Below are 21,696 nucleotides of genomic sequence, written 5' to 3'. Positions count from 1 at the left end.
AACAAGATTAGACTGAAGACTGGAGTTTGTTGAAATAATCAAGATTACATGTACTTAGTTTCAAAATAATTGTGAAAGACTCATAATAATAATAAACACACATTTTGAAAACTTTAAATGACAATTGGTTCTTTTAAAATGATATATACATAAATTTGTTCTAAACTTCTAACAGGGTCCAACGTTGGTCACGTGGAGAGAACCAACCCCATTTGACATTTATGAGTTACAAGTAAAAAACTAATCTTACTCATATCTATGTAGGTATGGAGATTTAATTTGAAAACCCACGTGATCATATTACTCACCAAAAATATAAAGGAAAATCAAAACCACATTAATGATAGTTGACTCTACCGAGTGAAAAAAAAAAAAAAATAGGTATGAGAGGGAATAAAAATAAACTCTACCGAGTACTGAAAAGTAAAAACTATATATAATCAAAATTTGACACTAGAGATGGTAATTTTAGGAGAATTACTTAAAATATCACTAAAAGTTATTCTCCTAAGTCCTAAGACTAATTATATACAGCACTCTAGTTTGATGATACAAATTAAAAAAAATATTACCTAATTTCATTTAAAACATATAAATAAAATTAATTTGAAAATATTTTCTAGTTTTTAAATGTAACTAACTTATTAGAATAAATGAAAAATGAAAGATGGTAACATGCCAAATGTCGCTGATTATTTTTTATACGATAGAATTATGTAATATATTAATATGAATTTAAATTGGTGTATTTTATAAGTGTGATACATAATACAAATTATAAGTATCAATTTATATAATAAAAAAAATCGTTATTTATAATTTTATATATTATCATTTTTTAGATTAAAAATTAAAATTGTGATTCAATTATTTTTTGTTTTATTTAAAATTGTAATTTTTAATTTTTAATTGTTTTTTAATTTTTTTGTTTAATTTAAAATTATTATTTATAGTTTTTTATTTTATATATTTTTATATGATTATATTACATTAAAATATTATAATATTAACGAAAATCTTCAATTACATTCCAATATAAAAAGAAAAAAATAGCCGCTAAATGTTGGGTGAGTGAAAAATTGATTCTCTTAATTTTTTTAATTTATTATTAATTTTATAAGTGAAATAAAAAATAAATATAAAAAATAAAAAATTAAATTAAACAATTAACAACATTTAATTTTTTTTATCGGAGAGAATCTGCTCCGGATGAGTGAGGCTTCGGCGAAAGTAGGAATGGGAGGGGCTGTACAATTAATTAAGACCCCTCAAACTTTAACAAAATTTCGACAATGCCATGGAATTCATTGTTAGCACACAGAAATACTCCATTCTTCTCAAACCAAGAATTTAAGTACGGTCCTTTATTCATGGTAAAAAATATCGTACAATCATTTTTTTCTGGTCAAAATTTTCCCACAATGTCAAACACTCAAAACACCCGATATAAATAATTTAAAGAAATGTGTTTCTTCTGCATCTATGTCTATTCTAATAAATGGCTCATTCTCTAAACCGTTCAAAATGGAGAAGAGTCTAAGATAAGGAGACTTATTGTCCCTTTTTTTGTTTGTGCTAGTTGTGGATGTTTTTCATAGAATGATTAGAAAGGCTGTGAGGAACGAGCGCATTATTCCGCTTTTGGTTAGGCAGGACAATATTGAGTTATCACACTTGCAATTTATAGACGATACTATCCTGTTCTGTCCGACTAAGGAGGAGATTATCCGGAACTACCAATGGTTGTTGCGTTGCTTTGAGTTGATGTCTGGGTTGAGCATCAACTTTGAAAAGTCCAATTTTATTCCAGTTAATTGTGAGCGGCATTGGACACGGAAGATGTGTCATATATTGGGGTGCAAGGAGGCTTATTTATCAGTCAGGTACCTGTGCATTTCTCTGGGAGCAAACCCGAGACTCGTTAGGACATAGAAACCTGTGGAAAGCGAAGTCCCTCAATAAGGCGGGTAAGCTGGTCCTTATTAAATCGGTTCTTAATAGACTGTCTGTTTACTATCTCAATTTATACAAGATGCCCAAGACAGTGGCGGAGAAGTTGATCTCACTATAAAAACGGTTCTTATGGAGTAAAGAGGATGGGGTGTATGGGATGCCGCTAGTAAAATGGGATATAGTAATGGCTCCAAAAAGACAGGCGACTTGGGAGTTGGTGATGCAGTGGTCCGGAATACCGCCTTACTCTTTAAGTGGTGGTGGGGATTTTTGAAGGAAGATTGTCCCCTATGGAAGAAAGTTGTTTGCTCCTGTAATAATATGAATCCTTCTGAGATGCTGAGTGGACAGCCAATACTTAAAAGAAGGGGTCCGTGGAAGGAGATATGTCAACTACAAATCAGTCAGCCACAAGTGAGGGAAAAAATGATCAGTGGTTTGTCCATGGAGGTCAGAAATGGCGGATTAATCCGATTCTGGGAGGATAACTGGCTACCTAGTGGTCCATTGAAAGAAGTGTTTTCAAGACTTTTCTCGGTCTCAAGCCTTAAAGGATCTTCTATAGGGAATTGTGGGTTCTGGGATGGGTTAGAGTGGGTTTGGAGTCTTCAATGGATGAGAGAGTTATTCCAATGGGAGTTGGAGCTAGTAAACCAGCTTCAAGAGAGGTTACAAACAGTAAAGCTAACGAATGATAGAGAGGATTGTGTGGTATAAAAATTTGATAAATCTGGTATTTTTTTCACTAACTCCTTTGTGCAGGTGCTGCAAGCAGAGGTTCTCCTGGAGGACATCACAACCTATAGTTTCACTAGTGCTATTTGGAGAGGATTCGTACCTCCAAGGATCGAGTTGTTTGCTTGGTTTGTGCTAGTCGGTAGGGTGAATACCAAGGATAGACTATGAAGATTGGGCGTTATAGCACATCATGATAATTTGTGTGTGTTATGCTGTAAGTCTGAAGAGACTGCGTTTCATTTGTTTATTGGGTGTGAGCTCACTTGGCAGGTGTGGAGTGCTTGGCTGTTCGTTCTTTGGAGGCTTTGGACAATGCCAGGTTCATTAAAGGAGCACTTTCAAAGTTGGACGAATGGGTCAGTGCGAAAGGATGAGAGGAAGCGGTGGTTCATTGGATTCTATGCTGTTATATGGACAATTTGGCTAGAAAGAAATTGTAAAATTTTCAAAACCCAAGCATCTTGTGTAGAAGAAATTCAGAACAGATCTTTCGAATTTGCTTATGAATGGCTTGGTGGTGAACCCTATGGTTGTTGATGGTATTGCCGAAGATAACTAGGGGTTGTCATGTAAGTTGACTTGTCTGGTGTTGTTACCTAGTTCTTGTGTTGTACTGGTTTGCTTTAACGCTTCACCTTGTGTGTTGAACTCTTTACTCCAAAAAAAATTAATTTTTTATTTAAAATTTTGTGTGAAAAATATAATTCGTTTGATTAATCAGACATTGCACATTGGTAACATGGTTGCTTAATCTACTGATTTATTAAAATTGAGATTGAATAGGTCTAATTTAATTTTTGAAAAGATTTATAGAATTAAAAATATCTTATAGTTATAATTCTTTTAGAGATTTTGGTATTGAGAGATATAAAATTTATAAAATAATTTATTTTAAATAAAAAGTTCAACACAGTGAGGTGAAGCATTTAGAAAGTTCAGAGTTACAATATAAACACTAAACAAAAAATCGTAGTTATCTCTCGGCATTGCCATCAATAATTAAACGGAACAAAGCCAACTCACTCTTTGTAGCTCCTAATCGACTTGGTAATAACTTCTGCAACGCATGTTTCTTGATTCCTGAAAATCCTGACATTCCTTTCCAACAACGTATTCCAAATGATAACAAAAAAAACCAATCAGCCACCTATTACGTTCGACTTTTTTTTACAGGAGCTCCTGTCCAACTTTTAAAGTGTTGCTTAATAGTTCCTGGAATAAACCAAAATTTATTATAAACGTATAACCAAGCACACCACACCTACCATGTGAACTCACAACCAATGAATAAGTGGAAATCATTCTCAATTTCTTTTTTACATAAAACAAAAATCATATCCCTATGATCAATAATGTCAAATCTAATCAATATTTTCTTAGTATTGACCCTACCAACTAACATAAATCAGGTGAATAGCTCAACTCTTGGTGGTACTAGTCCTCTCCATATAAATCTAGTGAAACTATAACTCGTAATGTTCTTCGAGGAGAGTCTCAGCCTGCAAAGCCTGCACAAATGAGTTAGTAGAGTAAACTCCTGATCTATCAAATTTTCATACTATTCTGTCATCCATTTCACTTGTTAACCTGACAGATTGTAGAACACTAGAACTCCATGAAGTTGGCTAACTAATTCTGACTCCCATTGGAATAGCACCCTTCTCCAATGAAAGTTTCATATCCACTTCAACTCATCCCAGAACCTACAGTCCCCTATTACAGATCTGACTTTATTTGAAATCGAGAAAAGTCTTGGAAATACATCCTGCAATACACCACATGGTAGCCAATTATCTTCCTAGAAACGAATTCTTCTACCATCTCCTAACTCTAATGATAATCCTCTGACCATCTTATCTCTCGCTTGTTGTTCTCTTATCTGCAATTGACAAATGTCCCTCCACGGACCCTTTGTATTAGGAACCGGCTGACAAGAAAGAAGGATATTTGGATTTAAGTCATTGTAGGAGCACACAATTTTCTTCCATAATGGGCAATTCTCCTTTGAAAACCGCCACCACCACTTGAACAACAATGCTGTATTTCAGAGCACTGCATTGCCCACGCCCAAATCCCCGAAGCGTTTTGGAGCTTGCACAATATCCCACCTTACCAAAGGTACCCCATCCCTTCCGTCCTCATTACTCCACAAGAACCTCCTCTGCAAATATATCAACTTATCTGCTGCTGCTCTGTGCATCTTATATAAGCTAAGATAGTAAACCGGCAGACTATTAAGCACAGATTTGATGAGTACCAACTTACCAGCTTTATTAATCGTTTTGGCTTTCCACAGATTAAGTTTCTCTTCTACTTTGTTTATAATAGGTTTTCCATGACTTGACCAATTTCGGATTCGCTCCCAAAGAAATACCAAAATATTTGACTGGCAACATTGCTTCCTTACACCCCAACAAGCTACACATCCTTTGTGACTACTCTCGCTTGCAATTAACCGGAATCAAGCTAGATTTATCAGAGTTAATACTCAAGGCAGATATCATCTCAAAACACCGTAGAAGTCGCTTATAATTGTAAATAGTCTCCTTTTTCGGGGGGTAAAAAAGTATTGTGTCATCTGCAAATTGCAAAATAAGATAACTCAATATTGTCTTTTTCAACCAACAAAGAAGAGATCCTTCCATATCTTACTTCCTCTCTTACCATCCTATGAAAGACCTCAACAACAAGAATAAAAATAAACGGAAAAAAAGAATCTCTTTGTCGTAAACCTCGTTTTATTTTAAAAGATTTAGAAGACGAGCCATTTATCAAAAATTTATTTATAAAATGATTTCTTTTATTTAGTTTCTTTTTACGTTTGAATTAGGAGATTAATTATTTATCTCGTGCGAAGGACATATATATTAATTATTTTTATTTTTATTTTTTTGTGGGAAAAAAATAATAGAAGAGATCAGTAGTGATGTTATGGGTTTGATTGGTTTCTCTTTTGTTTTTGTTTTTGTTTTTAGTTTTAGTTTTTTTTTTCAAGCCGTTGGAAAAAAATAAAATCAGAAAATATAAATTGAAACTACTAAGACCTAATATGGTAGGTAAAATTTAGCTACTAACAACAACAATAATAATACGCCTAATGAGTCGTATTATTTTTCACATTAACCTTTTGAAAAAATTGTCATGTAACTAAGTAATAATTGATGATAATGTCAATTGTGAAGCTGGCTAAGTAAGAATTAAGAATAGATACTGTTTTGATTTTTAAAATTTTGAATTAAAATTAATTTTTTTTTAATTTTTTTAAAATATTTTTTAATATTATATTTAATATTAAAATTATTATTTTAATATAATAAATTTTTAAACGATATAAATATTCCTTTATCACTATAACTATATCATTGTCTATTTTTTATAGTTATCAATTACCATCACTAATAATATTACACTTCAGATTTTTTAAATTCAACTATATGACACTTTAAATTCTTTAAATTTAACAACAATAAAAAAATTTTCTTTCAAATTCAACAACAATAACAACAAAAATAAAGAGTTTAACTTCAAAAATTATTGAACGCTAATTTAAAATCATTAAAAATACTAATTTAAAATCTTTAAACCCTAATTTCAAAAAATTAGGAACCTGAACCTTAATTTGTCTATGATGACAGCAATGTGGAGTAGAGTTATATGTAGTGGTGGTGGAAATGAATGTGAATGGTAGCGGTAACAGGAGACAACACAAAGACGCAGACAGAAAGGAAAAAGGAGAGGAGGCAAGGGCGGTGATGCTGAAAACACGAGGAGAATTGTCGGTGGCGTGACAAGAGAGAAGATCGAGGGCCAAATAGCGTCACCAATGATGGTGTGACAAGGGAGAAGACAAAGAGTCAAATTGTATCGTTGGTAGTGTGACAGGAGAGAAGATAATGATAGAAAAAAAAGTATAATAGAATAGTTCCGACGGTAAAAAATAATGATTTGAAAAAGGTGAAAATGAAAGAAGAAAGTAAAAAAAAGGATGAGAAAAAAGAAGAAAGAAGGGTATTTTTTTATTTTAGGAATGGAGTTGGAATAATTGTGGATAAGCAGTGGAAGAAGGACGTAGTTGATGTCAAGAGGGTGGGAGATCGGATCATCTCTATCAAACTTGTGGTGGAGGGAGGTGCTTTCCATGTGATTAGCGCCTATGCACCACAAGTGGGTTCGGACGAACAACACAAGATAAGGTTTTGGGAGGATCTAAAGAGTTTGGTTCAAGGCATACCTTTGGGAGATAAGATTTTCTTAGGAGGAGATTTAAATGGCCATGTTGGGAGAGAAGTAACTGGATATGGGAGTATTCACGGAGGCCATGGTTTTGGGGTGATCAATGCCGAGGGTAAAACTATTTTGGAATAGGACCAAGAGACAAGGAGTCCTGGTGATGGAATGCGAGTATACAAGAAAAGATAAAGATAAAAAGAGAATGCTTTAAAGAGTGGTCTTTATGCCGCAATGCAGATAACTGGGAAAAATATAAGGCGGCTAAGAAAGAGACAAAAGTGGCTGTAAGTGAAGCAAGAACAAGAGCATATGAGGGTCTCTACCAGTCTTTGGGCACGAAAGAAGGAGAAAAAGATATATATAGAATTGCAAAGAGCCGGGAAAGAAGAACGAGAGATTTGGATCAGGTTAAGTGCATAAAGGATAAGGATGGAGAGGTGTTGGCTCAAAAGGAGAAGATTAATGAAAGGTGGAAGAGCTACTTCTACGAGTTATTTAATGAGGGACAGAAGACTCTTTCGAGCCTTGGTCGATTATGCACAAGGGAAGAAGATCAAAACTTTGACTACTATCAAAGGATTCGAGACTTCGAGGTAAAAGAGGCTCTAAAGCAGATGAAAAATGGCAGGGCAATAGGACCTGATAATATCCCGATTGAGGTTTGGAAGGGTCTTGGAGGAAAAGGCATCAACTGGTTAACCAAGCTTTTTAATGAGATTTTAAGGTCAAAGAAGATGCCTGATGAGTGGAGAAATAGCACCTTGGTACCTATCTACAAGAATAAGGGGGATATACAAAGTTGCGGAAATTATAGAGGGATTAAGCTTATGAGTCATACTATGAAGTTATGGGAAAGCGTGATAGAACGGAGGTTGAGAAAAGAGACACAAGTAACAGAGAACCAATTTGGATTTATGCCAGGCAGATCTACCACTGAAGCGATATACCTATTAAGAAGGATGATGGAGAGGTATCGTAGTAATAAAAGGGATCTACACATGGTGTTTATTGATTTGGAAAAAGCGTATGATAGGGTACCAAGGGAGGTCTTATGGAAGGTTTTAGAAAAGAGGAGAGTAAGGATCGCATATATTCGGGCAATTAAAGACATGTATGATGGGGCCACAACTAGTGTGAAGACTCAAGGTGGTGTGACAGAGGAATTCCCTATTGGTATAGGATTACACCAGGGATCATCCTTAAGTCCATACCTTTTCACATTAGTCTTAGAAGTACTCACAGAGCACATCCAAGAGCCTATGCCATGGTGCATGCTTTTTGCCGATGATATCGTCCTTATGGGAGAGTCAAGGGAAGACCTAAATAAGAAGTTGGAGTTATGGAGAGAAGCTCTAGAAGTGTATGGTCTGCGCATAAGCCATAGCAAGACGGAATATATGGAATGTAAGTTCAGTCTGAGAAGGGAAAACTCCAATATAGAGGTGAAAATTGGAGAGAACACCCTACGAAAAGTTAAAAGTTTTAAGTATCTTGGGTGCATCATACAGGATAATGGAGAGATTGAACATGATGTAAATCATAGGATCCAAGCAGGTTGGTCAAAATGGCGGAGTGCATCTGGTTTTATATGCGACAAAAAAGTGCCTTTAAAACTTAAAGGTAAATTCTATCGCACCGCTATAAGACCGGCTATGCTGTATGGTACGGAGTGTTGGGCGGCTAAAGGGGAGCACGAACATAAGCTGAGTGTGGCAGAGATGAAGATGTTGAGATGGATGAGTGGTCATACGCGATTGGATAAAATAAGGAATGAAGATATAAGGGAGAGAGTTGGAGTAGCACCTATTGTGGAAAAGATGGTTGAATCGCGTCTCAGGTGGTTTGGACATGTGAGAAGAAGACCGATAGAACATCCAGTCAGGAGGGTGGATGAGATGGAAGATGGACAAAGGGCGAAAGGCAGAGGAAGACCTAAGAAGACCATCCATGAGGTGGTCAAACGAGATCTACATGTAAACGGTCTCTCTGTAGACATGATACATGATAGAGCACAATAGCGTCGTTTGATTCATGTAGCCGACCCCACTTAGTGGGACAAGGCTTTGTTGTTGTTTTGTATAAAATTTTATAAAAGATAAATTTGTCAAAAAAATAATTGTAATAATAAATGTAATATTAGAAATGATTTTAAGCAAAAAAATAATTAAAAAATTTTGATTTTGATTCCAAATTTTAACACCAAAGCAGTATTTATTCGAAAAAATTAATAACGCTAATACTATGTTAATTATTAATTAATTATATAAAATCTCTTGTTTGTCAAAGGCCTAGAAGTGCCAACAAATTGAATAATATTACCTAACAATGTTAATTTAACTATATATCATTAATAAAAATATTATTTGTATATTAAAATTATTAATTATGTATTTATATATATTTACATTTATATAAAAAATACATATATGTTATCCAAGTCTTTTTGGCTATACGTGCCTCCTCCAATCTCTAAATCGTTTGTGATTCACATGCTACATATAACGTAAATTTTTTATGATCTTTACTCAACGTAAACCTTTTGCTGCAACCTAAACTTTCTTCTTCTTCTTCTTCTTCTTCTTCTTCTTCTTCTTCTTCTTCTTCTTCTTCTTCTTCTTCTTCTTCTTCTTCTTCTTCTTCTTCTTCTTCTTCTTCTTCTTCTTCTCTGCTTGCGTTATAGGCTTTGCCGTTCTCCTCTACTCGCATTTTCTTTCTTGTTCTTCTTCTTCTTCTATATTCGCATTCTTCGTTATGGATCTGGATTGACTTCAACCTAATTAGTTTCGTCGTTCTTCTTCTTCTTCGTTTTCTTCTTCGATATGGACTTCTGAATTGAAACAATGAATGAATCAACTTCAAATCAGTTGAATGAGGTTATTACGTTGAGACAGCTAAAAATGATTGCTGCATGCTATCACAAATTCACAATAATCTTAAATACTGAACAAAGTAAAAGGAGGTCACCGAACCGAACAGCATTCATCTGGTGAATCAAAATCACAAAGGTCACCAAACCGAACAATGTTCATGTGGTGAATAAATGGTGATCAACTTTCAATCAATAAGAATAGTATTTCTCCTCCTCTTCCTCCTCCTCCTTCATTCTTCTTTCAAATTCGTGCACGTAGGTTCTTCTTCTGCTTATTCGTCTTCGTGCACGCAGATTCTTCTTCTTCTTCTTTTGTTATAATAATCACCAACAACATCAACATTTTGCTCGGTTAAGTGGAGTTGCTCATTTTGATTCACTTGATTGTTAATGTGTTCAGTTGAGTCCTTGTGCACGTAGAAATATTTTTCTTACTGATTGAATGCTTATCATGTTTATTCAGCACATGATTGGTGTTCGGTTCAATGGTGTTGACCATTTCGGTTCACCTGATTGTACTCAGTGAACAAAATATAACCCATTACATGAAATCAAATTCGAAACACCTCTGTCTACAATTTAGATATTATCAATTCAATTCAGATTCAGAACACCTGTATCCATTCAATTCAATTCAATTTAATTTAACAATTGCATTCCATTCAATTCGATTGAAAAAAAATCCATTAACAAAATGTTGGTGTTGTTGGTGATGACGATAACGAAAGAGGATAAGAAGAAGAAGAGAATGAGGAGAAGGAGGAAAAGAAGAAGAATCTGTGTGCGCAAAGAAGAAAGAGGAGGAGGAGGAAGTATATGTAAATTTGAAAGAAGAAGAGAAGAAGAAGAAGAAGAAGAAGAAGAAGATTTTTTTTGAAATAAGAAGCTCAACATAGTAAGGTGGATCATTTTGAAAGTCCAGAGTTACAATACAAACCCTAAACAAAAAACTGAAGTTATCTCCGGCATTGCCATCAACAACTAGACTGAACAAAGCCAACCCACTCTTTGTAGCTCCTAATCGACTTGGTAATAACTTCCGCAACGCATGTTTCTTGATTCTTGAAAATCTTGGCATTCCTTTCCAACCACGTATTGCAAATAATAGCAAAAAAATCAATCAGCCACTTGTTATGTTCGACTTTTCTTACAGGAGCTCCTGTCTAACTCTCAAAGTGTTGCTTAATGGTTCCTGGAATAGACCAACATTTATTATAGGCATATATCCAAGCACACCACACCTGCCACGTGAACTCACAGCCAATGAATAAGTGAAAATCATTCTCAGTTTTTTTTTTTACATAAAACACAAATCATATCCCTATGATCAATAATGCCCAATCTAATCAATCTTTCATTAGTATTGACCCTACCAACTAACACAAACCAGGTGAATAGCTCAACTCTTGGTGGTACTAGTCCTCTCCATATAGATCTAGTGAAACTATAACTCGTAATGTCTTCCGGGAGAGTCTCAGCCTGTAAAGCCTGCACAAATGAGTTAGTAGAGTAAACTTCTGATCTATCAAATTTCCATACTATTCTGTCCTCCCTTTCACTTGTTAACCTGACAGATTGTAGAACTCCATGAAGTTGGTTAACTAATTCTAACTCCCATTGGAATAGTACCCTTCTCCAATGAAAGTTCCATATCCACTCCAATCCATCCCAAAACCCATAGTCCCCTCTAACAGATCCGACTTGATTTGAAACCGAGAAAAGCCTTGGAAATACATCCTGCAACACACCCACATGGTAGCCACTTATCTTCCCAGAAACGAATTCTTCTACCATTTCCTAACTCTAATGATAACCCTATGACCATCTTATCTTTCGCTTGATGTTCTCTTATCTGCAATTGACACATGTCCCTCCATGGATCCTTTGTATTAGGAATCGGCTGACAAGAAAGAAGGACATTTGATTTCAAGTCATTGCAGGAGCACACAATTTTCTTCTATAAAGCGCGTGTTTTCACTCGTCATTAATGCGTGTGACTCTATTTGGATTTGGACCAACTTGGTTACATGGTTACATGGATGTATAACACACTTCTATATATTTATATATAATATATGAGTTGTTTAATTTATTTTCAATGTATATTTTATATTCTAACATATATTTTATATTAATAATTAATTTTAATAACTGATTTTAATATATAGTTAGTATAATTGTATAATTAATTAATAAGCAGAAATAATTAAAGTGAGACGTGGCAGCTAGGACCATGATTTTATCTTCGTTCAATAATTAACTTGCATTATTCTTTATATGCAGTTACAATGATCCAAATTAAGCCATCAAAGTTGATCTACTCTTACCCCAAATAATTTTATTTCATAGGGAGTTGACCTTAATGATATTGTATTATAGTTAATTGTGGGGCCGTGAATTGTATATGATGATAGTGAGTTAGTGATGCAGGCTTTAATTTGGTTGTAACTTAAATTAATAAAATATCATAAATAATAAGTCTTGTGGATATATTAATTTATGATCCTAATAGCAACATATTTAATAACTTACTTTTGTTATATATAAAAAAATTAAAAAACTTATTAATGAATAATAAACTAGCACTTCTAAAATCTCAAATATATCACTGAATTTGGAGAAAGCATGCTTTATTATGAGTGTAACCTACTTAAACTATATTTCATTTCCACAGCACTATGATGTGCTTCGTATGTATATATATATATATATATATATATATATATATATATATATATATATATATATATATATATATATATATATATATATATATATATATAAGTTCAATTAATACATTATACATCGAAATAATTCTTATGTGCTTATTTTATATAGAGTTTTGGTTGGTTGTTGTGTAGTCAATATATATATCTCTCTTTAATTTGTCATATGTGTTGGCAAATATTATTTTGATACAAGTTATCATATTCAATTATTTAAATCGGGCACCACTTCTTCCGTTATATTTTTTAATTAGGGTTAAGTATAATTTTGGTCTTTAAAATATAAATTAAATTTTTTTAATTTTTTTATCTAAAAGCATCTATAAAATTTAAAACTAAATTTTAAAAATTATTTTTTTATTTAAATATTAAAATTTTAGACTAAATTATTTATAAAAAATTATAAAATAAAAAATTAAATATAAAATATTTTTACTCATACGAAGAAAAAAGGAAAAAAAAAAGGAAATGGAAGAAGAAGAAAAAGCTGTCTACAATTTATTTTTGTTTCTGCTCTCGTCGCCACCACCGTACAGTTTTAGTCCCTAAAGTAAGAACGATTTTATAACCAAATTAAATTTTAAGGATAATTTTGTATGAAAAAAATTGAAAACAAAAATTTTTTTATCTATACGTTAGAGAACAAAATTCTATTTAACTCTTATAATTAATATTAAAACCATTAATCATTCTTTGATGCATGAGTAATGAAGAATGCAACACTAGTTTTTAAATTTCTTGTTATGGTGATACCGTATCAATTGAAACAGTTAAACGGATAATGTTACATCTTACATAACAAAAAAGTACCATTTTCTGTATTAATTACTGTATTTATATTTTTGTTTTTCCATTAATAACTCTTTATTTTAAGCCATTGTATCTAGCTCCACCTGTTTAAAATTAGAAAATCGAATTTGTATATTCAGAATATTATTTATGCCTACGGAAACAAGAATATTAACTAATTAAGTTCACTTTAATTTAAGAAAAAGAAAAAGAGAAAACAAATTTATTAGTAAATTATAAATCACTTCCAAATTAATTTATGAGTAGCCCACTGAGTAATAAAGAAAATGAATCCTCTCTATTTTTTTTTGTTATTGGATAGAATAAAGTATAATCTTTTATTTTTAATTCTATAAATAAAATTAGAAATAAATAAAAAAATAATAAAAGATGAGATTTTTCACTGAATGTCATCCAATTTTTTTACTAGAGAAGATTCACTCTCAAGTAATAAGTATGAGCGCGTTTGACAAATAGTGAGACGCCACAATAATTTTTTTTATAAACTAATTTTTATAATAATTAATTTACTATTTATAGCAGCACATAATTTTTTCGTGTTGGTAAGAAGCTGAAGAATAAGTACTCTACTCGGTGAGGAACATTCTATCGATTCTTAACACTATTCATGACCTCAAACCGAGTAACATAACACTGCCTAGGCCTCTTTTCGTAATTATTACTTATTCATAGGGGCAAATCTTACAAACCAACCATTATTTATGATATCATCATAATAATAATACTAATTAAGTAATTATTTATTTAAATTACACCAAAACTTCTAGTAACCTGATCACTATAATACATTGCTTTTGGACTCTTGAGACGGCTATCTTTCTCTCTCTCTCTCTCTCTCACAAAACCACTGTCTTCCTTGGCTTCCTAGGAATCTCTGCCGTACATCACACAGAAACTGAAACCTAAGACTCTGTCTCTGAATCTGAGCATCAACATACACCTCACAATCACAAACACAAAGGTAAGTTCTGTTCTTTTAAGGTTTCAGGATTGATGGGGTTTGAGTTTAGAAATGGCATACACACACGTGTGCTGTGATTTGATGTGATGTGTTTTTAGTTTCAGGGTCAAAATCTTTTTTCCATTGGAACTAATCTGTTTTTTTTTTTTTTGGGTTAGATTTATGTTTCAAAAGGGATTGTTTTGATTTAAAAAAAAAAGATTTATTTTGCTTAACTTTGTGGTTGCTGATAAAACAATAAATAAAGTAATAATATTGGCAATGAAGAACTGAAGAGAAAACAATAAGAGTTTATTTCTACTTTCTTTCTTTTTTGTCAGTTCTTAAAACTTGTTGCTTTTGAGGTAGGCTAACGCGTTTTATCTCAATAAATGAGTCTCTATATTTATTTATTTTTTTAGTATATAAGTGATTTTTTTAAAAATATTTTTACTCTCCTGCAATAAATATGCTAGCCTGATGATGCAAAATGAATTACATGTGCTATCCTATTTGGTCAAAATTCAAGTTATTTTCTCTTCAATAAGAGATTTGATTTTACTCTTCTCTGGTCCTTCATGGCTTCATAAGATTTTAATAGTGGATGAATTTGCATGTGAGGTATTTGTTGATGATTTTTGGGGAGTTGGTTGAAGGTTTTGGCAACAAATGCTCCCATTTCCAAGAAAGATGTCCTAATTGGGGTGTGCATGTGTATTTTTAATGTAATTTGGATTGAGTTTGCATCTCATAATTCCTAGAATAGAAATCTTGAATTTTGTGGTGGAGAACTTCTAAATGGGACATGGGACCAAATAAGTTCTTATGATTGGTTCTTTTTGGCCCCAATAGGGATCATAAATTGCATGCAAGCTGTAATTGCTCTGTTTTGCACTTATGGTGTTTGATATATTGCCTCACACAAATAGAGTTTTGCCTTGTTTGTATACACAGACTGTCTCCAAAATCTGTGTTTGGGTGTTGTTTTTCTTTGTCACATTATTTTTATCAGATATTGCTTTGTCATTTGTCAAGCTGTTTAAAATAAATTTCCTAAATTTCCTTCTTGCTTTGTTTTATCAACATTGAAGCTGAATTAACCATATTATTATCTTACTCTGCAGGTTTTGGCTTCTTTCATGCAATTTTGTAGATAGCTTACACAATAATTTTGCCGATGCTTAAAGCACCTAGAACCTTCTCAAAATGGAGGTTGATTATTTAGTAAAATAGTATTCTCTATATTTATGCAACTAACAAGCCGCTGATCTGGAAAAGTTTGGAAGGATTTTCAGAGTAACATTTATTTCACTACTAATTTTTCGCCCCCAGACAAACCGGCATCCGGGTCCTATTCCAGGGAATCCAACTAACCCGACCTATCTCAACCTGAATTAAGCGATTTGTTATCAGATGCAAACCTCCCAGAAACACTCAACCTCAGCTGGTATTCACATATACCACCAGCCAGTGCAAGGCATTGATCCTTACAATCATTACCAAATACTACAAAGCAATTCATGCCATGATATCCATGACAGTAGCAGCCAGGGGACCAATGTGTCGTTTGAAGCCTCGAAGGAGCAATACTATACCCTTGATTCATCCCCAGCAACCAATGGTCTCATAGGTTGTGATTCACCTTCCTGTGCTAGTGTATCATCCAGTAGGAGCCCTTTATCTCCACAGAATTCTCAGTCATACTATTCAGATCAGCACCAATCTTCTGACAACAACTATGGATCGCCAATAAGCGGTTACTCAAGTGCTGAAGATAGCTATGAATTGAAGAACAAGCTAAGAGAATTGGAGATTACATTATTGGGGCCAGAACCAGATATTGTTGATAGTTGTCACTGCTGCTTCAAGAGTGTTCACCAAGGAGCATCTCCAACGTCGAAGTACAATTGGGTTCAGATTGCTGAGATGATTCCAAAGTTGGACTTGAGAGACGTCCTCATTCTTTGTGCACAATCTGTGGCTGATGATGACATTCAAACAGCACTAGGGTGGATGGATAATGTGTTGGTGAAGATGGTATCTGTTGCTGGGGATCCGATACAGCGACTAGGTGCATACATGTTGGAAGGTCTTAGAGCAAGGTTTGAATCATCAGGGAGCTTAATTTACAAGGCATTGAAGTGTGAACAACCAACAAGCAAGGATCTAATGACTTATATGCATGTCTTGTACCAGATTTGCCCGTATTGGAAATTTGCTTACATATCTGCAAATGTTGTCATTGGAGAAGCAATGCAGAATGAAGCAAGGATTCACATAATTGACTTCCAAATTGCACAAGGCACACAGTGGTTCTTGCTCATGCAGGCTCTCGCTCGTAGGCCGGGTGGACCGCCATTCATCCGTGTCACTGGTATTGATGATTCCCAATCAAATCATGCCAGAGGTGGAGGACTTCACATTGTGGGAAAAAAGCTCTCAGAATATGCTAATTCTCTTGGGGTGCCCTTTGAGTTCCACAGTGCTGCAATGTGTGGATCAGAGGTTGAGCTAGAGAACCTTGTGATTCGGCCCGGCGAAGCTCTTGCTGTGAACTTCCCTTTTGTTCTGCACCACATGCCGGATGAGAGCGTAACCACTGAGAATCACAGGGACAGGCTATTGAGGTTGGTGAAGAGCTTGTCACCAAAGGTTGTTACCCTTGTTGAGCAAGAATCCAACACCAACACCTCACCTTTTTTCCAAAGGTTTGTTGAGACCCTTAATTACTACACTGCCATGTTCGAATCCATCGATGTGGCTCGTCCCAGGGACGATAAGCAGAGAATCAGCGCAGAACAGCACTGCGTGGCCCGCGACATTGTCAACATGATAGCTTGTGAGGGCCCTGAGAGGGTGGAAAGGCATGAGCTTCTAGGAAAATGGAGGTCAAGATTTTCCATGGCTGGTTTTTCACCTTGCCCTATGAGTTCTTCAGCTATGGCTGCAGTTAGAAGTCTCTTGAACGAGTTCAATGAGAATTATAGGGTTGAACAAAGAGATGGTGCTTTATACCTAGGATGGAAGAATAGAGCTATGGCCACTTCTTCTGCATGGACATGTTACTGACTTCACTATATATCTTAGGTGCATGTATATTTTTCCTTATTGTTCTCCCTCTTTCTTCCCCTTTTTTAACCCTTAGTTATAATTCAGTGATATGCAGTTTCTGAATAGGATTTTGAGATTCAGCTTTGTTCCAACATGTATTGTTGTCCCTTTTTGTAGCTGAATCTCTAAACTTGATGTACATGTCTGAATACTTGAAAGAGAAAGAACCTCAGTTTCAGTAGTCATAGACACAGTTTTTTATGTGCACTAAGCACTCAGTTTAATGTGGTATTTACTGTGAGATGACAAAGTAATCATTTTAGGTACTTGTTTGATTCCCTTTCTTTTTTCATTTTTACTTTGAGCTTATGTAAGCTGCTATCTAATGTTCATGGAGCTCAAGGTCTTGGTTTATTACTGCACTTTGTGTACTAGTTTAATGTATGTGTTCTGATATAGGTGGAAATGAATTGGATTGGTCATCACACTTATCCAAACAAGAGGATCACCACAACTTTCATTCAACTTCTCCATGTGTGAATAACTGAATATATATATTGAATTGTTGATATTAGTATATAGAAATGAGGTGTATTAATAACTAATCTTGTCTAGTCGTATACTTAAATTGATGTTAGAAAGTTGTTTTGAAAGTCAGAGAGCAGTATGTGTTATTTGACTGAACATATTGAACCTGTCCAAATCTTGAATCAAGAAAAGGAAATTCAGATCTATACATTTTTAATTATTAGACAAAATATGGTAACTATCCTTTATTAATATTACAAGATTGTATATCAAGTTAATATTGAATCCTTGACTAATTGAATAAATAAATATGAATAACACATTTTTACTCAAAAGGCAGACACCAAAAAAATATAAAAATAATGATAAAAAATATAAAAACAAAGATTGTAAATAAAAAAATTAAAGAAATTAAAATAAAATTGACTGAAACTACCTACTAAAACAGTAAATTTTTTATTTTGGAAAAACAATGAACTCCAAACACCATTCCATAACAACCTTTTGACAAGAAAAAAGAAATGTTAAATAAAAGAAAATTTCTTCGTTACCTTTGTAATAAATTTTCAGCCACAAATAATACAAGATATTAACTCCAAAACAGTTAGACACTACTACCTGATATAACCCTTAAAAATAAAAGAGAGAGATCGTTAAAAGAATTGGTATGGAGTAACGTAAAAGTTGGTGTTATTCTATGCTTGTGATGGAAAAAGAATTAACTAACACAATTTCATTGGACGACAGAAAATAAAATAAAATTGAAAATATATTTAATTCAGTTACAACATATTAGTAGGGCATGTTAGATGTTATGTAATAATGTTTTAAGAGAGACCAAAATGGTCAAGTGTCAATGATGGAAGGAACGGTTATTATGGGATGTAGAAGCCACGAAACTTGTCATGCAGATCTCAATTTGGAAAAGAAAACAATAAAAAAAAAAACAGTTAATAGTATTACTCATAAAAAATTAACAATATTAAATTATTAATAATACTACCATTTATTTTCTGATCATGTAAAATGTAAATTCTCCTTTTTCACGTACACACGCAAATTGCTCCTCTGCCTCCTCCACTATTCAAAATCTGCACTCTCAGGTAACAACAATCTCTTCCATTCCCCAACCTTCAAATTCTTATCTGTTTCTGTTAATGAATTCTTCTTGTTAATTTGGATTCTGTCTCCCTAGAAAAAGAAATGATTAGGCTCTTTTTGATGTTAATGATGCCATTTATATGAATTTGAAATTGATTTTGATTCAATTTTTTTTGGTGTAATCAGGGAGAAAGAAACATCACTGTCAGTGTTGTGTGTGTGTGTGTGTGTATATATATATATATATAGATAGAAAGATATTGAGAAAAAGAATCCTAATTTGTTGAGGATCAGGTTAAATTTTGTTGGAGTGTGAGTGTGCATGGAAGAGTTTGGAGAGGGAGATGTTTTGAGGAGGATGCAGAGGGAGCAAGAGAGGGAGAGGAGGAGAATTCGCGACCGCGAGAGGAGGCAGGCCATGACTCAGGAACAAAGGGAGCGCCACCTGGCCAGGAGGCGCCGGAACTACCAGCTAAGGAGGCAGAGGGCAGCAAATAACAATGCTGCCGGATTCATTCCTCTCCCTCAACCACCGCAGCCGCAGCCGTTTCTAGAATCAAGTGCTGGTGAAGCCAGTACTAGTGATGAGCTTCAAGGTCTCACCACTCCATTAGACCATACTGCCCTCTCTCATCATGGCATTGCTCTCCCTCACCAAGGTTTGTTTTCTCTCATGTACTAGTTGTTACATTTTTGAATATGTATAGTTTGTGTGTTCTAATGCTACAATTCAATAGGATCATCATCAGTTCATATGGAAAATCTAGCATATAAACCAGCCAATTCAGCAACATTGCGGCTAAATCATATTAAGCGCCTCGCGCGAAGCCTGACATCTTCAATTGATGACCCAGCAGCTGCTACTCAACAGGTTCCAGCTGAATTGATAACAAAGGAAGATCTATCAACTGCTGATTGTGGTAAATTATTATTATTATTGTTATTGTTATCTGGAGTTGTGTTGTTTCTGCATTCATAGTGTTTGACGTTATGCCTATCCATATATACACACAACATTTTTTCTATTATTTGCATCTATTTTGAGAAAAACCATAGCTAGTTAGCTTGGAACCTTTAATTGTTAGTTTGAATCATTGAGATGAACAAATTTCAGGTGGCGCGCAGAAATCTCTGCGTTTGAATTGTGTCAAGCGCCTTGCGAGATCAATAAATTGTGTTCCCAAAGAGATTGAATCTCAGAAAAACTATACTTCTGCACAAGAAGGGATTCAATTACTTGGTAATGAGAGCTCTATAGCCTCTAGTTAACATCTTTATGAAATCAAATGGTTCACTCAAAGGTACATTACAAAAAGTTATATATACATTATTGCAATTGATATAAGTAACCTTTACTTGCTGTATTGAACACACTTTAAGGCTCTGCTAAAATAATTGTGTATGTCATTAGCTTTCAGGTAAACTTGGAAGATTGTAGAAACTGCTTTTTAGGTTTATGTCATATACACAGAGGAAAAAGAAGAAAAGGCTTATACTTGAAGGGTTTGGCTGCAGTATGGTGTATAATGAACTGTGATAGTCAACACCAACTTCACAAATAGAAATCCTTTTCAGCATTCTTTCATTTGTATTTTGCAGCTACCATTGTAGATGATGATAGATATTTTTAGACTCAGCTTTCTTTTCTCGTTTACTAGCATATTAGACCAATATACTTTGGATAGCATTTTGATCTCCATCAGAATATTTCTTTATTTATCATTGTCAACAAAGTTGAGAATTGAGATTTGTTCTTACATATTAGATCAATATAAACTTGCCTAGTTGAGCCACCTTTTCATATTGTAGCATGAATTCTCACTTCTCAGCACATAATTGTAGTTGTAAAAGAAAATAATTTGGTAATTGTGTGATGGACTAAGAAAAGTAATTAAGAACAAACATGCATGAATGAACATGTACACAAGAGACTAGGTTCAGCTTACCTTTCTCAGCTATGAACTTTATTCCCAGGTGAAGAGAATGACTTCAGCTGAAAGTAAAATAATTAAAGACTGTTCATCTGTTCTAATAACTTCCCCTTCAAAGATTTGGTCCCTTGAGAATCTATTTTATTAATTTATTTTTTAAAAGATATACTTGATATCAATTTTTTAAAAGAAAGACAATAATAATATTTGAACAGTTTTTAATGGATACTTTACTCATACATTGATATAAATATTTAAAAATATTTTCAAAAAATATGTTTAAATAACATTATTAAAGACAAAAGAAAAAAGCTTCTACTTCACTAAAAATAAATCTTTTTTTATAAGGATATTTAAAAAGAATTGTGAATATTAACTTTAGTAAGAAAGTTTTCATTAGTTGGTAAATTTTGAACTTACATCCTTATATAGAATGAGACAAATCTCATTGTCTTTGGTTAACATCCAATCATTTAATCTTATGATTCGGCCAACTCTATTCTAAAATATTCCTTCGTCCAAACATAATATATAACACATTACCTCAAAAATAATACTTAACCACAATATTAAAAACACAAATTTCAAATGTATATAAACAAAAGTTATTTACATTTAGGACTCGTTTGAAAAGTTTTAAAAGTAATTTTTCTGAACTTTTAAATTATGAAAAGTAATAGTATTAATATCTGGTATAATTTTTAAAATTAAATTGCAACTTTTTAAGAAGCTATTTATGAGTTTATAGAGAAGTTAAAAAAAATTACTTCTTTCATAATAATTTTTTTTTATCACATTTCTTTTAAAATAAGCACTTTT

The 21,696-nt window shown here is 33.5% G+C and overlaps 2 protein-coding genes across 6 annotated transcripts; both read left to right on the top strand.

Moving 5' to 3' along the window:
* Nucleotides 1-13,870: 13,870 nt before the first annotated feature.
* LOC112796020 (scarecrow-like protein 13) lies at nt 13,871-17,643 on the top strand. The gene is made up of 2 exons (XM_025838260.3): nt 13,871-14,287; nt 15,391-17,643. Exon 2 carries the CDS (start codon nt 15,680-15,682, stop codon nt 17,333-17,335), a length of 1,656 nt encoding a protein of 551 aa, XP_025694045.1. The 5' UTR covers nt 13,871-14,287; nt 15,391-15,679; the 3' UTR covers nt 17,336-17,643.
* Nucleotides 17,644-17,657: 14 nt separating this feature from the next.
* Nucleotides 17,658-20,747, top strand: LOC112796021 (uncharacterized). Of its 5 annotated transcripts, none has more exons than XM_025838266.3 (5): nt 17,658-18,948; nt 19,133-19,605; nt 19,696-19,866; nt 20,061-20,247; nt 20,358-20,747. In XM_025838266.3, the coding sequence occupies exons 2-4, from the start codon at nt 19,269-19,271 to the stop codon at nt 20,213-20,215; spliced, it is 663 nt and encodes a 220-aa protein (XP_025694051.1). In that variant the 5' UTR covers nt 17,658-18,948; nt 19,133-19,268; the 3' UTR covers nt 20,216-20,247; nt 20,358-20,747. The 5 variants fall into 5 exon arrangements, with proteins under 5 accessions (XP_025694051.1, XP_072091009.1, XP_025694050.1 ...); XM_072234908.1 differs by having other exon boundaries at nt 18,644-18,948; nt 20,365-20,747; XM_025838265.3 differs by having other exon boundaries at nt 18,644-18,948; nt 19,684-19,866; nt 20,365-20,747.
* The last annotated feature ends 949 nt before the right edge of the window (nt 20,748-21,696 follow it).

The sequence above is a fragment of the Arachis hypogaea genome, chromosome 4 (assembly GCF_003086295.3).
Source record: "Arachis hypogaea cultivar Tifrunner chromosome 4, arahy.Tifrunner.gnm2.J5K5, whole genome shotgun sequence".
NCBI lineage: Eukaryota > Viridiplantae > Streptophyta > Magnoliopsida > Fabales > Fabaceae > Arachis > Arachis hypogaea.
The sequence above is the reverse complement of the archived record's forward strand: the minus strand, read 5'-3'. Positions and strand labels throughout refer to the sequence as shown.

What these genes read in the sequence shown, in the direction of transcription:
- LOC112796020 (XM_025838260.3), top strand. Translation starts at nt 15,680, where the DNA reads ATGCAAACCTCCCAGAAACACTCAACCTCAGCTGGTATTCACATATAC.
- LOC112796021 (XM_025838265.3), top strand. Translation starts at nt 19,269, where the DNA reads ATGGAAGAGTTTGGAGAGGGAGATGTTTTGAGGAGGATGCAGAGGGAG. An exon ending in CATTGCTCTCCCTCACCAAG is followed by an intron (nt 19,606 to 19,683) that starts GTTTGTTTTCTC and finishes ACAATTCAATAG; the next exon opens with GATCATCATCAGTTCATATG. An exon ending in TCTATCAACTGCTGATTGTG is followed by an intron (nt 19,867 to 20,060) that starts GTAAATTATTAT and finishes AACAAATTTCAG; the next exon opens with GTGGCGCGCAGAAATCTCTG.